This window comes from Pezoporus wallicus, unplaced genomic scaffold, assembly GCF_028554395.1.
Source record: "Pezoporus wallicus isolate ANWC-B61680 ecotype Strahan unplaced genomic scaffold, APGP_CSIRO_Pwel_v1 contig_4191, whole genome shotgun sequence".
Classification (NCBI taxonomy): domain Eukaryota; kingdom Metazoa; phylum Chordata; class Aves; order Psittaciformes; family Psittacidae; genus Pezoporus; species Pezoporus wallicus.
Genome location: NW_026641383.1, coordinates 5,484,823 through 5,496,910, shown reverse-complemented (window position 1 = coordinate 5,496,910; position 12,088 = coordinate 5,484,823). Strand labels below are relative to the sequence as shown.

The following is a 12,088-nucleotide window of genomic DNA, read 5'->3' as shown; positions in this document are numbered from 1 at the left end:
CTTCTATTATCTACCTGCTACCTTAAGATCTCCAGGTTGAGCTTTTATAACTTGCTAAATAAATTAGATATATTAATTCAAATCTCACAGCCATTTTGAAACAGAAACTGCATATAGTATATGGTGACAAAAACTTTCAGAAAACTTGAAAACAAGTGGCTCAAGATATTTGCCAAGGAGAGACTTCTTTTACTTACAAAATTAAACATACCAGTGATAAAGTTCTGCTGCAATACAAGCTGGAATGAGTGAGACTACATAAATTCTAATCCTTAATATACATTTTCTCAGCAAGTGAAAATTGTTTCAGCAAGTCAATCCATTTTGCCCATTCCTTTGAAGATGCCACAAAAACTTTGCTTAATGCAGAAAGAATATCAAAGTGTCATTCACTCTCTTGGACTCGCTAATTTGGATGCTTGTTAAGTCATATGTTACTATGATTCATTGTACATTTGGCTAATCATTTAACAGCTAACAAAATGTTTAACATTTGAAAATGCTTGAGCATGGTAGATGAGCGATCAGAAAAGTACTTAATGTCCAGCTGATTTACATTTTCTGTCTGTTGTCCACTCTAACCATTTAAAGTATGTTAACACTTCATATATTACCTGCTTTCATTTAAGTATCTTGCTGTGCAATGCAATTTACGTAAGATCAGAGCTAATTTTGATCTTTGATGACGTACAAGAGATCCAAAATCAGATTGGCCGTCTCCAGAGCTACTTGCAGGCCACTGCACTTTGCAGCATAACAGTCCAACGTCAGAAAGTCAGTAGCCTTTACTGGGGGCTCTTTAGGGCAGTCCTGTATAACAGCAAAGCCAAACTGGCTCTGCAAAGGCCTCCATTTGAGATTCTCACCATTACCATTAATCCCACAGCCGCATTTTGAAACCAAGTCTGACCAACTAGAGACAGGTGGAAAACCTGGTGGAACAAACCAACAGTGTCCATAAACCATGTCTGTAAGAATTTCTCCCTCATTGTGATTCAGAGAGCGAGCTACAGACTCCAGGGAACGGCAAAATCCATCAGCAACCAGTTGGTATTGTGTTTGAGAACAACCTATATCTTCAAAACTGCTGGTGGACAGACTGAAACTCTAAAAACAAAACAGGAAAACAGAAAATCAGAGCACTGTTTTGCAGAACTAATTTTAATCAAATATGTATCATACTATTGCCTTTCTTTTTTAAACAGATGGTTGAGTCCTAACTAATAAAGTTTTTCATGTGATTATTCCACAATAGGGAAGATTTCTAAATGAGTCAAAACTGAGTTCTGCACAATTATGCGTCAAGATAAAAATACTACACATTTTTACTTTAATGCTTAGAACAAGTACTTAGTATAATAGATTCCTAAAGATTAACAAGTACAAATACAGTATTATCAAGTCTAAAAATGTAATTGAGTGGTTTAAATAGAACTTCTTGTTTTATATTGGTAGGCACACAACAAATATGCAACATCAACCTAGAAAAGACAAGTGTTTAATTGCAGCAGTGATTATACATAAATTCCTGTTTCCTAAATATATTAAGCAGCTTTAGCAAAACCCTTATCTTTCATACCTTATGTCTTATATAGGAAGCCAGGTGAGTTTCTGTACAGCCACCTCCTAATAACGCCAAAGGTTCCTTCAGTGTTAACTGTAACACATGTTCTGCAGTTTCACAAGCACGCTGAAAACCATATTAATTTGACATTAGACATACCATCATTAATAGGATTTTCCCCCACTGAAAAAACAACTGGAATAGAAGTTTCAGTACTTTCTAGTACAGACTTCATAAACATGAATTATATGTGGATATAAACCTGCATTTCCAAAACCATGTTCACTTAATGAGAAACTGTCTTTATCTGGCCACATTCAGTATGAAAAAGCAGAAATAAACCCACAGTATTTTATTCCTTCTTTTGCAAAACAAGGTTATATATAAAAAGTCAATCAGTCCCTATGACATTTCTAAAGCAACTATTCAAGGCAAAACTAATGCTTGACTACTACTGCAGGTACTGCTGCTGGCCTTTTGCTGGGCAATTTTTTCTTTATGCTGTCATAGACCAAGAAATAAGAATGAAAATGTTTATACCCTGCAGAGGCCTCAAGAACAGGTGAAAAATGTTTGCCTCTAAACAGCTTTCTGTATTAAAAGAGAGGCATTAAATGAACATGAACTCTTCAAGGGCTTTGCAATTTTGGAAACAAGCATGTTTCTGAACTGCTTTGTTGAAACTGTATACCTAAAAATCTAACTAAATTCCATTTATGTACTGAAAATTCGCTTTCTAAACACATCATACCTATATTTTTCATAATTTTTTTTCTATTAAAAACATGACTTTTCAAGAAAGTGTTCAAGAAATTTGTCTACCTTCAATTCATCCCATGCTGTTTCACTTCTGTTACAGAGTATCAAGCTGCAGACAACCGTGTCATTAGGAATTAGATGCACAAAGTTTCTGGAAGCAAAACTCTCAATGCACATGTCTTTCAAACTGCCATAACAACCAGGAGACAAGTTGTGTATGGAACCTATTGGCTTTGAACCTGTCCAATGTAGAAAAACAAAGAAACAACATGTATTACAGTCATCACAACAGTTTTTGTTGCATTTCATAAAGCATGCTCTTGGCTTTTTAATCATTTTTCAATAAGTAACATATTGATCTAAATAAGAAATCAAATACAGAAACCAAGGAGTTTAAGACAAAAAAGTAATTGTTTTGCTCTCATTAAATTTGTAAATCTGTTTCTGCAAAGAGTAACTATAACTGGATATTCCTCCTGCAGCTATCAGTAGTCACATGTGCAATGTTTCATCATTAGGGCCTGCAAAAGATCAATCTCACCTCAAAAATAGTTTTCAAACTAGAAAAGAGTAACTTTGCTCAGCTGTTTGGATAGGATACAGGCAGAAATAAGAGAATCCTTATTCTGCAAGGATGCCAACCTAGATAGATTTTCATTGAGAGATCAACATTACAGACAATTGTTTAGTACAGAAAATTCCTCTGTTACCTGTCATCCGACTCAGGGGTTCCATGAGAGACAGCCCAGCTCTGTCCAAAGCGATGACACTGTTCTCTTTCAGATACTGCTTCAAGGAGGGGTGGATAACTTTCTGGCACACTACAAGGCCAACCTCATCATTAACCAGCTGCTTGCCTACGTTAAGCAATTGATTCAGCTCTGACATTTCTAGAGAAATTCCGTGACGGACAGTTATAGTTCCTTCTTCAGGGTTGAAGCTGTCTCCTGACATGGATACACAGAAAAGTGCTATCTTGATCATGTTTGAACAAGCTCTTTTGACAGTAAGTGGTTTTGCCAATTGGATTTCTGGGGCTTCTATCAGTAGTCCAGGAAGAACTGCAGAATCCATAACTCTTCTACCTTTCATGGGTACTATTACACACTTTCCTAAAACAGCATTACTCTCAGCATGACATGGAACAGTAAATAGAAAAGCCTTTAAAATCAGTGTGGTGAGATGATCAACCTCTGTTTTATTAAGCATGCAAGCAGGTTTGCTTCTTAATATGCTACGTACCAAACAAAGAAGAGTCTCAACACTGCTAAAATCCACAGCCACTCTGCAACCACAGGCCTCAGATTTGAGGTAGTCCATACACAGACTCAAAAGATGCTTGCTTATTTTAATGACAGTGCAAGATGCAACGTTTAGGCTTTTAAAGTTCTCAATCAAACTACAGCAGAGAATGGCAGTAAATAACCCACAGTCACTGAAGCGGGATATATGGTTCTGTACAGAGGCCATCAAAACACCTAACACAGGATGACTGACAGGAAGACGACTGAGCATAGCTGAAGATTGTGAAGTTGTACAAACATAGCCTCCCATACCGTTGTGGAGCTGTTTGAGCCGACCAGCAGGACCATAGCAAGATTTTAATATTCCACTCAGCAGGGACAGTGACCGACTAACTCCATCTTTAGTTAAAGGGTCAGTAATAAATAACGAAGGCTTTTTAGCTTCAAGACGAGACATTTTCAAAGTAAGACTTTAATTCTGGCCAACAAAACAGATTTCATCTTTCCTCGGATCTATAATTCATAGCACTTTTAAAATTTAAAGTAGAACATTTGAATTCTTTGCAACTAAGGATCATTTTAAAGGTGAGACACTGCATACAGTACAATAACAACATTCCCCGTGACTACTCAGGATTTAGCTCTTAAAATGAGGTTTAAAATCCTATTGTGAAATTGATACACAACAACAGCAGCAAACTATTTCACTCATGACGATCTTTTTTAGCTTCTGAATGTGAGTGAGCAGACTTTTTTGCAACAAAGTTTACAAGCATGCTTCCAAAATGGACACCTATAACTGACAGTCCCACCACAAGCAGAAAGTTCTTTCTATTCCAGTTAGCTTTCCTCATCTCTTCTTCTGGCAAAACACAGATGAAAAGCTCCAGAGATAGTCATACCTATAGTAAAACAGGAAAAGGTATTAGGATAATCTTATGACAGAATTGCGTAACTTGAACTGCTATTTTATGTTTAACAAAAAAACTCAAGTAAGGACAATCACAGAATCATTTAGGTTGGAAAAAACCTTTAAGATCATCAAGTCCAACTGTTAACCCAGCACTACCAAGTCCACCTCTAAACCATGCCCCCAGGACCTCATCTACACATCTTTTAAATACTCCAGGGATGGTGACTCCACCACTTCCCTGGGCAGCTTATTCCAATGCTCGACCAACCTTTGGGGAAAGAAATTTTTCTTAATACCCAATATAAAACTCCTCTGGAGCAGCTCGTGGCCATTTCCTCTTGTTCTATCACTTATTACTTGGGAAAAGAGACCAATCCTCACCTTGCTACAGCCTCCTTTCAGGCAGCTGAAGAGACCAAGGAGGCCTCCCCTAAACTTTGTTTTTTCCAGGCTAAACAACCCCAGTTCCTTCAGCCGTTCCTCACCACACTCGTGCTCTGGACCCTTTATCAGCTTTGTTGCCCTCCTCTGGACCTGCTCCAGCACCTCAGTATCTCTCTTATTGTGCTGGGCCCAGAACCGAACACAGGGTTCGAGATGCGGCCTCACCAGTGCTCAGCACAGGGGGATGATCACTGCCCTGGCCCTGCTGCCACACTGGTGCTGCTACAGGCCAGGATGCTGTTGGCCTTCTTGGCTGCCTGGGCAAACTGCTGCCAACCCACACTCCCAGGTCCTTTTCTGCTGAGCAGCTTTCCAGCCACTCTTCCCCAAGCCTGCAGCATTGAATGGAGTTGTTGTAACCCAAATGCAGGACCTAGTTCCGAGCCTTGAACCTCATACAATTACCTATATATGATGTAACACTTTTTAATGAAAAAAAACTATACAATATATATTACAAAGCATACAGTACACTAATTTTACACATCTTTTAATGACTTCAATACTGACCACCAGTTTCTATACTGTTTTACCTGTGGGTCTATAAGTAACAGGCCACTATAAACCACATTGAATTGTATGGAAGTGTCAAAACTATAGCGATGTTAACCTGGTTATACTCAAGAACAAAACAGCTGAACTAAGCAGCACTGCTTCACAGGCAACCACTTCGGAAACAAGAAGCTTTTAATGTTCAAACAACTTGAAATCCCTGCCTCTGGAAGATCAGTTTCTTACTTAAAAATGCACAACAAACAATACTGTTTTCCAGATTTTAAACACTTCAAAACTTAAAGGGATATTCATTTACATTTAATAGCTACAGTATTCAGACTTCTCTTGCACTTAGTTTTGTTTTCTATTGTAATTACCATCCCTACTAACAACACACAATATGTTACTGTGTCACAATTATTTCTGGGCAGTTTTGAACCCGAAAGGACACTGTTGAATTCGAGTTTGTTTTGAAATATCTTTAAGACCTAAAACATCACTTAATTTATCTGATCACATGGGATTTAGTGGTAGTTTTCAAACATATATGATGCATTTTTGGGGTTCATGCAACTCCCAGATTAACTGTTGCAAAAAAAAAAAGCATGAAATTCTGGAAGGCTAAAGTTGGAGCAGCAACACTGTATCTGTTAGAAAATCTTCATTTAATCAACTCATTTCCTGCCTCAAAGATAAAGATACAACTAATTCGGCAACTTACCCACAGTACACAGCTCTAATGCTACTTCTCTTTATTTTTGCGATCGTTTTGCAACACGTATGCCACAATCCCAGGTTCTGGAACAACCTCCACTGTCTTCACTTGGAAAAGAGGGCTGGACTTGATATGAAACCAGCCCCAGTGCACGAGCCCAAGGCCAACTCCCATAACAATCAGAACTTTGTAGTCCTTCCAGATGGTTTTAAGACCCATTTCAAACTGGCATCTACCTAGGTAAAGATAATTTATTATTTTAAATATACTATAGAAATCCTCCTTCTATTCTATAATAACAGCACAGATGAACCTGAACCTTGATATCATTAATTACAGTGCAGCAGATGATTAAAACACAAAAAGACACAAGAAAGTCTTACTCTGTGAACTTTAAAAAGTAAAAAAAAGCCATGAAAATAATATAAATTCAGTTATCTTGAAGTGTTAACTGCTGCATTTGCGTCAAGCTTTGGCATGCTAAATCGTAAATGTAAGAAAGTTTTATTTAATTACAAATGTTACTGCTTCAGATAGTAAATATTCTAATTACAAGTGTTACTGCCTCAGATAGTAAAGATTTGAGGTCTAAACTAAAGCAGTTTCAAAATACCCCACTTTTCCCTCCCATAGTTAGCAACATTCAGTGAACGAGCTCCTAACAGAATATGGGACTTGCAACTCGCAGGCCAAAGCTGCACTGCTTCTCACATCACTTTGTGATGCCTGGAGTAGCAGTTACACCCAGCTACCTTAACTCCTACTCTTCAGAGGTACAACAGTATCGGTACAAGCACAATTAACCCACCCTTACATAAAAAAGATGCACAAAACTGTACTTCCCACAGGATTTCATTAAGAAATACCTACAACAGGGGAAAAAAAAAGTATACATACTCAGGTTTTATATCAAAATAACGTCTTTAAATGGCTACAGAGAGTCAATGTTCCTACACCCGCCCAACTTCATCCACCTGCAGGAGCACCGCGTCCTACCCCTCCACCATGCCGTGGAGATGTCCCAGCTCGGCACCACTTGTCACACAAGGCAAAGGAGACTCCAAAGTCACGGAGCCGGCCGGCAGGCGTAGGACAGCCGCGCTCCGGCTGGAAGCTGCTGAGGAGAGGCTGAGGCGAGGGAAGGCGAGGCAGTGCGGCCCGGCCCGGCCAGGGCCCAGCCCAGCAGCCCGTCCAGTGACTGACGGCAGGAACTCCACAGTCCCCAGCCCACCGTCCCCCGCGTTCCAACGACCTTTGCTGCGCAGGCGCCTGAAAGGCCCTGAGACGGCTGAGGCGGACGGCGGTGAGCGGAGGGAACGGCGCACCGGAGGCTCCCTCGCACAGCAAGAGGCTGCGGGTGAGAAAGGGCCTGCCCGGCCGCAACCCTAGAGCTCACCTGGGCTCCGGCCCCAGGCAAGCGAGGGCAGGACTCAACTTCCCGACAGCCCCCGCGTCCAAACCTCCCAACAGCCGGAAGCGGCGTTGCGCAGCCCGGAAACGCGGCTCTCTCTCGCTATTGGCTGAGCCGTGCGTCACGTGCCCGCGATCTCCCTGGAAGACCTCAGCCGCCCGTTTGCGGCTGCGTCGGCGGCCATTTTGCGTTCGGGCAGGGTAGGGCGGGCGGTGGCTACAGCCGGCGGCCATTTTGGATGGGGTCGTGCGTGAGGGCGGCGGAGCCGTTAGAAATCGGTGGGACAGGTATGGCGGGGCTGCGGCTCCAGCGTTGGCATTGGCCGGCTCGGACCCTCAGCTGGGGGGCTCAGGGGGGAGCGGCCGCGCCTTTATCTTCAGTCTCGCTTTCCTCCCTGTGTGAGGGGATGGTCTGAGGGAGCGGCTGTTGCTGTGGTGGTGGCGGTTCTTGAGGCGCCGCCTCCTCCCGCCAGCACCCCCTCCCGGCCCGGTGAGGAGCGAGCTCGAAATGCTGTCTAGGCGTAAAACTCGTGCAATTATGGAATGATTGAGGTTGGAAGATGGTAACGGGGCTGGAGCACCTCCCATACGAAGAGAGGCTGAGAAAATTGGGACTTTTTAGCCTGGATGAGAGAAGCTGTGTGGAGACCTTAGAGCAGCTTCCAGTATCTGAAGGGAGCCTACAAGGATGCCGGAGAGGGACTCTTCATCCGGGACTGCAGTGATAGGACAAGTGGTGATAGGTTTAAACTGAAACAGGGGAAGTTCAGGTTAGATACAAGGAAGAAGTTCTTTACTGAGAGGGTGGTGAGGCACTGGAACAGGCTGGCCAGAGCAGTGGTAGATGCTCCATCCCGGTTGCCCTGACCAAAACAAATTCAGGAACGCTTACCTGGCTTCAATTATTCTTTCAGGTGTTCGCTTCTGTACCTTTTCTGTATTAACTCTTCTTCCCTATCCCCCCTATTCCTGCAATCACTGTCAAGAATATCCTGTCATATCCATGTGTTAATGGATGGTTTGCTTTCAATTTTCTGTGTAGCTGCAAAGCTTGCAACAGTAGTCAAAATACAAGTTTTTAATATCCAATTTCCATACAGAAATTAGCATAACATTTTTGACTTTTTACGGAACAGCTGAATGCAGTGTTCATTGAACTGTTCTATGAAACTTACAAGGAAAACTAAATGCATTCAGCAATGCAAAAAGATAATAGCCTGTAATAAGCACTCTGGTGTTCCTCTGAAACTCTCATTCCTCTAGTTCTATGCAGTTGTGTGGTGAATGGGTAACGGTTTTGCAACTGAGTTGTTGAAAGGTGAATTGGCAGTTCATGAATGAAGGAGTGTAGACAACAATGAGCTAGAAATATACTAACTGGTTGGAAGAACAGTCTCCAAAGCTTGAGTGAAAGCATTGGAAACAGTGGGCCTAAAATTTCTGAAACTGCAGAATGTGAAGATTTTGATATGTCTCTTTATGAACTGTGTGAGTAGCTGAGTTACTTATCCCGCTTATCCCACATTGCTTATCCCAAGCTTTGGGTCAGCTGTCAGAAACTGAGGAGTGTTGGGCCTGAGCTGGACAGTATTTGGCTCCAATACCCAAGGACTGAAAAATTCTGAAAATTCTCTTTTATGTTGTGATAACTAATTTTGGACTACAAAAATACTTAATACTGACTTATTTTAGAGAGTTCTTTATAATTGACATTTGTGTTATTGTCTCTGTCTTTTTCAGGTGCCCACTTCACCCCACATGTGATAACGACACCCAAAGATGTACAGCATGTGAACAGTTTGCAGCTGCTGTGTTAGTAGCAGTTTTCAGTTCCTGATTCCCACTGTGTTCCAAATTTGCTTGCCACCGGAAGCTGCTTCTTAGCTAAGGTAAGATGCTGTTCATCAGCTGGCAAAAAACACTTCAGCTGACTCTCTGGGAGGCCATGTTCCACTTCATGTCAAATTTAGGAAAGAGAGATATTTGCCAAGTTACTTACGAAGCACGTCTCGCTCTAGCTGCAGGAAACCTATGTGTTTAATTGTAGACCATGTTTTCTTGTACGGGCTCTCCATCAAAAATGTAGATGTTGAAATATTGCAAATACCATGTCAAGTTGTTTTTTTTTTTTTTTTGATACAGAAATACATAGAGTTTCTGTGAGGAGTTTTTCTGCCTTATTTGCTTCTTTTTGTATTTCTGTATGTACAATTTCCCTTAGAGGTTTGAAACAGATATAGTATTCCATGAAACCGAGTCTTGTTACCAAATAGTAGCTATTGTAAGAGTTGTATTTCTTGTGGGTTTTGTTGTTGTTTTTTCACCACAGGAAATGGCAAAGTATTTTGGGTCTTGCTGCTTTTTTTTCCTTGCACAATTAAAGGGAGTTTTTCCTATCTTTTTTATGTCTTAATATTGGGTGTTTTTTCATTTGTGATAGTTCAGTGACTTTCCTGGTGGTTCACACATTATGTGTATTCTTCTTGTTTATCTAAGGATTTGCTTACATTCATTCTGTCTGCCGCATTTCCTTTGTCTTATCTTTATGGTCAATGCAAAGAATAGGGCAGTTGGCAAGTTCCCAAAGTCACTTTACTCCCATGAAAAGCAAATTAAACCCAAGGTAACTTCTCTTGTGTGTATTTTCCCCTTTTTTCCTTTTGTCATTTTGTGAGTTGGATTTGGAGCAGATTTCTGCCTGCCAACAGTCCTTCTCACATTAATAGTAGCACACTTGTAACAGTAGTATTATGGATGGTGAATTGTTATGAAAAAGATATTGGTGATGCCAGGATAAGTTCAGCTTATTCATCCATGTGCTTTGTTTGTTCTCAAGCAGGACATGAGAGTTTGGAGATGATACTCTGGGATGTTTTGTTGCCACTCTCCTTACTATTGCTGCTGTAAGGATTAATGATGAAACATTAGCAGTCTAAATATTGCTCTCAGATCCTGGGCCTGCAGCACCGTTGTGAATTGTATGCCATATGCAGCTCAAAAATTACATACGATCTAGGTAAATTATATTCCTGAAAGCATGAGGCAAAGTACTTTGTGTTCTACCATATCCCAAGGTGTACAGGTAATTCTGTGAAAGTGGTAGGTTTATTCAGTGTTGTCATTGCTGTCATAGGAGCTCTTAGTTGATGGTGTGCTCCACAGCAAGCTGTGTTTGTAATTACACGTTTCCTAACTTCAGGCTATGTTTCTAGCTGCTGGGAGAAGAGACTAGAGCATTTAACACTCTCCTGCTTTTTGATATTTCTTGCCACTTTTTTTTCTATTTTTTATTATTCCTTTTTTTTTTGTTGGGAGGAGGAGGTAGGGATAATTAGTAAAGTTCTAGATACAGCCTTTTATTAAAAAGCTAATCCAGAAATTCCTGAAATGCTGCCAAGACCTTTTGTTTTTAAATTCTGGTGAGTTGCACATGTCCAGGTCTTACGGTGTTTCTAAAGGTCTGTGATAGATCTTGCTGTTTGCTTTTTGCATGATGGGGTGGTTAGTCCTTCCTTGGAGTTCTTGAACACTAGAAATACATAGAATCATAGAACAGTTTGGGTTGGAAAGGACCTTAAGATATCATCCAGTTCCAACCCCCCTGCCATGGTCAGGGACACCTCACATTAAACCATGCCACCTAAGGCTCTGTCCAACCTGGCCTTGAACGCCACCAGGGATGGAGCATTCACAGCCTCCCTGGGCAACCCATTCCAGTACCTCACCACCATAACAGGAAAGAATTTCCACCTTATATCCAATCTAAACTTCCCCCGAAGCCGGCTCATGTTCATTTTCTCATAGACCAACACCCCCCAGTCCTTCTCCACAGGGCAGCTCTGAATCTCTTCTCTGCCCAGCCTGTAGCTGTGCCTGGGATTGCTCCGACCCAGGTGTAGGACCTTGCACTTGTCATGGTTAAACTTCATGAGGTTGGCATCAGCCTACCTCACAAGCGTGTCGAGGTCCCTCTGGATGGCATTCCTTCTCTCCAGCGTATCAGCCGAACCACACAGCTTGGTGTCATCGGCAAACTTGCTGAGGGCGCACTCAATCCCACTGTCCATGTCACCGACAAAGGTGTTGAACAAGACCGGTCCCAACACCGACCCCTGAGGGACACCACTCGCTACTGGTCTCCAGCTGGACATGGAGCCATTGACCACAACTCTTTGTGTGCGGCCACCCAGCCAGTTCTTTATCCACCGAGTGGTCCATCCATCAAATTGATGTCTCTCCAATTTAGAGACAAGGATGTCGTGTGGGACAGTGTTGAACGCTTTGCACAAGTCCGGTTAGATGACATCAGCTGCTCTACCGCTGTCCATCAGTTCTGTAGCCCCATCATAGCAGGCCACCACATTGGTCAGGCAGGATTTCCCCTTAGTGAAGCCATGCTGGCTGTCACCAAGCACCTTGTTGATTTTCATGTGCCTTAGCATGCCTTCCAGGAGAATCTGCTCCAGGATTTTGCCAGGCACAGAGGTGAGACTGACTGGTCTGTAATTCCCTGGGTCATCCCCTTTCCCCTTCGTGAAAATGGG

At 41.9% G+C, this 12,088-nt stretch overlaps 3 protein-coding genes across 6 annotated transcripts in view; 1 reads left to right on the top strand and 2 right to left on the bottom strand.

Annotated features, from left to right (window-relative positions):
• Positions 1-376: 376 nt before the first annotated feature.
• MKKS (MKKS centrosomal shuttling protein) lies at positions 377-4,257 on the bottom strand. Its single transcript, XM_057423398.1, has 4 exons — positions 3,034-4,257; positions 2,387-2,562; positions 1,580-1,690; positions 377-1,107 (listed from the first exon to the last, which is right to left on the bottom strand). The coding sequence occupies exons 1-4, from the start codon at positions 4,022-4,024 to the stop codon at positions 667-669; spliced, it is 1,719 nt and encodes a 572-aa protein (XP_057279381.1). The 5' UTR covers positions 4,025-4,257; the 3' UTR covers positions 377-666.
• A 9-nt stretch (positions 4,258-4,266) lies between these two features.
• On the bottom strand, positions 4,267-7,224 carry LOC130606835 (uncharacterized). Of its 3 annotated transcripts, none has more exons than XM_057423400.1 (3): positions 7,131-7,224; positions 6,141-6,370; positions 4,267-4,469 (listed from the first exon to the last, which is right to left on the bottom strand). In XM_057423400.1, exon 2 carries the CDS (start codon positions 6,351-6,353, stop codon positions 6,162-6,164), a length of 192 nt encoding a protein of 63 aa, XP_057279383.1. In that variant the 5' UTR covers positions 6,354-6,370; positions 7,131-7,224; the 3' UTR covers positions 4,267-4,469; positions 6,141-6,161. The 3 variants fall into 3 exon arrangements, with proteins under 3 accessions (XP_057279383.1, XP_057279382.1, XP_057279384.1); XM_057423399.1 differs by having other exon boundaries at positions 6,141-6,366; positions 7,131-7,217; XM_057423401.1 differs by having other exon boundaries at positions 7,121-7,138.
• Positions 7,225-9,359: 2,135 nt separating this feature from the next.
• The window catches only part of SLX4IP (SLX4 interacting protein), a 76,398-nt gene continuing 73,669 nt past the window's right edge, over positions 9,360-12,088 (top strand). Inside the window, exon 1 of one of the 2 annotated variants that reach the window (XM_057423302.1) lies at positions 9,360-9,433. The gene's annotated coding sequence lies outside the window, so the exon portion shown is untranslated. The remainder of the gene's footprint in view (positions 9,434-12,088) is intronic. The other variant, XM_057423304.1, reaches the window with a different exon arrangement.

Coding starts and splice junctions, on each gene's coding strand:
- MKKS (XM_057423398.1), bottom strand. CDS start 4,024: ATGTCTCGTCTTGAAGCTAAAAAGCCTTCGTTATTTATTACTGACCCT. Junction 2,563..3,033: donor ACCCCTGAGTCGGATGACAG/GTAACAGAGGAA, acceptor TACATTGGACAG/GTTCAAAGCCAATAGGTTCC. Junction 1,108..1,579: donor CTTCCTATATAAGACATAAG/GTATGAAAGATA, acceptor TTTTGTTTTTAG/AGTTTCAGTCTGTCCACCAG.